The sequence below is a fragment of the Austrofundulus limnaeus genome, unplaced genomic scaffold, assembly GCF_001266775.1.
Source record: "Austrofundulus limnaeus strain Quisiro unplaced genomic scaffold, Austrofundulus_limnaeus-1.0 Scaffold2373, whole genome shotgun sequence".
NCBI lineage: Eukaryota > Metazoa > Chordata > Actinopteri > Cyprinodontiformes > Rivulidae > Austrofundulus > Austrofundulus limnaeus.
Window position 1 is genome coordinate 1,450 of NW_013954775.1, and position 2,869 is coordinate 4,318.

General features: G+C 47.1%; 1 protein-coding gene across 1 annotated transcript in view; it reads left to right on the plus strand.

Moving 5' to 3' along the window:
- Positions 1 to 17: 17 nt before the first annotated feature.
- Positions 18 to 2,869, plus strand: part of LOC106510885 (ubiquitin carboxyl-terminal hydrolase 24) — a gene marked incomplete at its 5' end in the record, with an annotated part of 17,762 nt that continues 14,910 nt past the window's right edge. Inside the window, 5 exon segments of the mRNA XM_013999616.1 lie at positions 18 to 116; positions 196 to 278; positions 353 to 494; positions 1,807 to 1,926; positions 2,000 to 2,214. Of these exon segments, the coding sequence (XP_013855070.1) occupies positions 18 to 116; positions 196 to 278; positions 353 to 494; positions 1,807 to 1,926; positions 2,000 to 2,214 (659 nt within the window).

Sequence of the window (2,869 nt, forward strand, 5' to 3'; positions counted from 1 at the left end):
CACACAATCTGTTTCAGATCTTTAAGATGTGGAACAAGGAGCTGTACGTCAGAGAACAGCAGGATGCTTATGAGTTCTTCACCAGCCTGGTGGACCAGCTTGATGAACACCTGAAGGTACAGCTGACACATTCACACAAACACAACCAGCTGACTGATGCTTCTGCTTTCAACAACTTCTGTTTCTCTCCTCCAGAAAATGGGTCGAGAACAAATCTTCAAAAACACATTTCAGGGAATTTTCTCAGACCAGAAGATTTGCAAAGACTGCCCACACAGGTGAGTCACAACTTAGCCACACCCCCTGAGGCTGAGCCCTGCTGTTCTCCATGTCTGACCTGATTGTGTGGCAGGTACGAGCGTGAAGAAACCTTCATGGCGCTGAACCTTGGAGTGACTTCCTGTCAGAGCTTAGAGATCTCATTAGACCAGTTTGTCAGAGGAGAGGTGCTGGAAGGCAGCAACGCTTACTACTGTGAGAAGTGCAAGGAGAAGGTGTGTTCACTACTCCACATCACTGTGTCACTACTCCACATCACTGTGTCACTGCTCCACATCACTGTGTCACTACTCCACATCACTGTGTCACTGCTCCACATCACTGTGTTCACTACTCCACATCACTGTGTCACTGCTCCACATCACTGTGTCACTGCTCCCCATCACTGTGTTCACTACTCCACATCACTGTGTTCACTACTCCACATCACTGTGTCACTACTCCACATCACTGTGTCACTACTCCACATCACTGTGTCACTACTCCACATCACTGTGTCACTACTCCACATCACTGTGTCACTACTCCACATCACTGTGTTCACTACTCCACATCACTGTGTTCACTGCTCCACATCACTGTGTCACTACTCCACATCACTGTGTCACTACTCCACATCACTGTGTTCACTACTCCACATCACTGTGTCACTGCTCCACATCATTGTGTTCACTACTCCACATCACTGTTCACTGCTCCACATCACTGTGTCACTACCATACATCACTGTGTTCACTGCTCCACATCACTGTGTTCACTGCTCCACATCACTGTGTTCACTAATCCACATCACTGTGTTCACTAATCCACATCACTGTGTTCACTACTCCACATCACTGTGTCACTACTCCACATCACTGTGTCACTACTCCACATCACTGTGTTCACTACTCCACATCACTGTGTTCACTGCTCCACATCACTGTGTCACTACTCCACATCACTGTGTCACTACTCCACATCACTGTGTTCACTACTCCACATCACTGTGTCACTGCTCACACTGTTCACACTTCATGTATTCACCTGTTGTCTCACTCTGACACACCTCATGTATTCACCTGTTGTCTCACTCTGACACACCTCATGTGTTCACCTGTTGTCTCACTCTGACACACCTCATGTTTTCACCTGTCGTCTCACTCTGACACACCTCATGTGTTCACCTGTCGTCTCACTCTGACACACCTCATGTGTTCACCTGTCGTCTCACTCTGACACACCCCATGTGTTCACCTGTCGTCTCACTCTTCACACTTCATGTGCTCACCTGTCGTCTCACTCTGACACACCTCATGTGTTCACCTGTCGTCTCACTCTGACACACCTCATGTGTTCACCTGTCGTCTCACTCTTCACACTTCATGTGCTCACCTGTCGTCTCACTCTGACACACCTCATGTGCTCACCTGTCATCTCACTCTGACACACCTCATGTGTTCACCTGTCGTCTCACTCTTCACACTTCATGTGTTCACCTGTCGTCTCACTCTTCACACTTCATGTGTTCACCTGTCGTCTGCACAGAGAACCACAGTGAAGAGGACCTGCATCAAGTCCCTGCCCAGTGTGCTGTGTATCCACCTCATGCGTTTTGGCTTCGACTGGGAGAGTGGACGGTCCATCAAATATGACGAGCAGATCAGAGTACGTCCTCTCTGTGTGTAGAAGCTTGTCTCTCTGAATGATCCCTGAGCTGACAGGTGTGTTTGCTGAGCAGTTCCCCTGGGTGCTGAACATGGAGCCCTACACCGTGTCTGGGATGGCCCGTCAGGACTGCAGCGGAGAGATGGGCGAGGGCCGAGCAGACGGCTCCTCCGGAGGCTCGCCCAGGAAGAAGGTCACCATTTCAGAGAACTACGAGCTGGTGGGTGTGGTGGTGCACAGCGGTCAGGCACACGCTGGACACTACTACTCCTTCATCAAAGACAGACGGTAAGACAGGAGACAAACTGTTATTGTCCTCCTCAGTGCTGCAGATTCCCTTTAAACACACCTTCTTTACACAACAAGCTGGAGCTCAGTCATATTGGAGCAGAGTTTAAAATGTGGTAAACAGCTGCAGATGTTTGGCTCTGACAGTTAGGAATGCTCCTCTGCCTGTAGTGAACCTAAAAACAACTGATTCTTCTCTAAATCACTTCTTTACCATGACTTGTTTACAGCTGACGACACACTTTCTGTTTGTACACTGGGTGGGATTCTACCTTCAGATAGTTTCTCACAGTGGAAGCAAAATTAACCAGTTAATCCTTTTAAATAAAGATTATTTAAAAATATATCATGGCATTAAAGAGTGACACCTAAATTATATTTGAAAACACTAGCTGTGTTTCCATTGAAAATGTTCTTAAAACTTTGTCAAAATTCTGTTAATGTTGGAAAAACACAGTTTCACAACTGCAGTGTTTCCATTAAGTAAGAAATGTTATTAAAGTCACGTGAATACGTTTGTTCTCATGATAAGTCATTACAAACATGGCAGCGATGGATGTAAACACATAGCATGTTGCTACCACGACACTAGCGCTCATCATCAGAGGAGACGTCGGCGTCTTTTATCGAGGCTTTCCAGAGACAAGTCCCTACT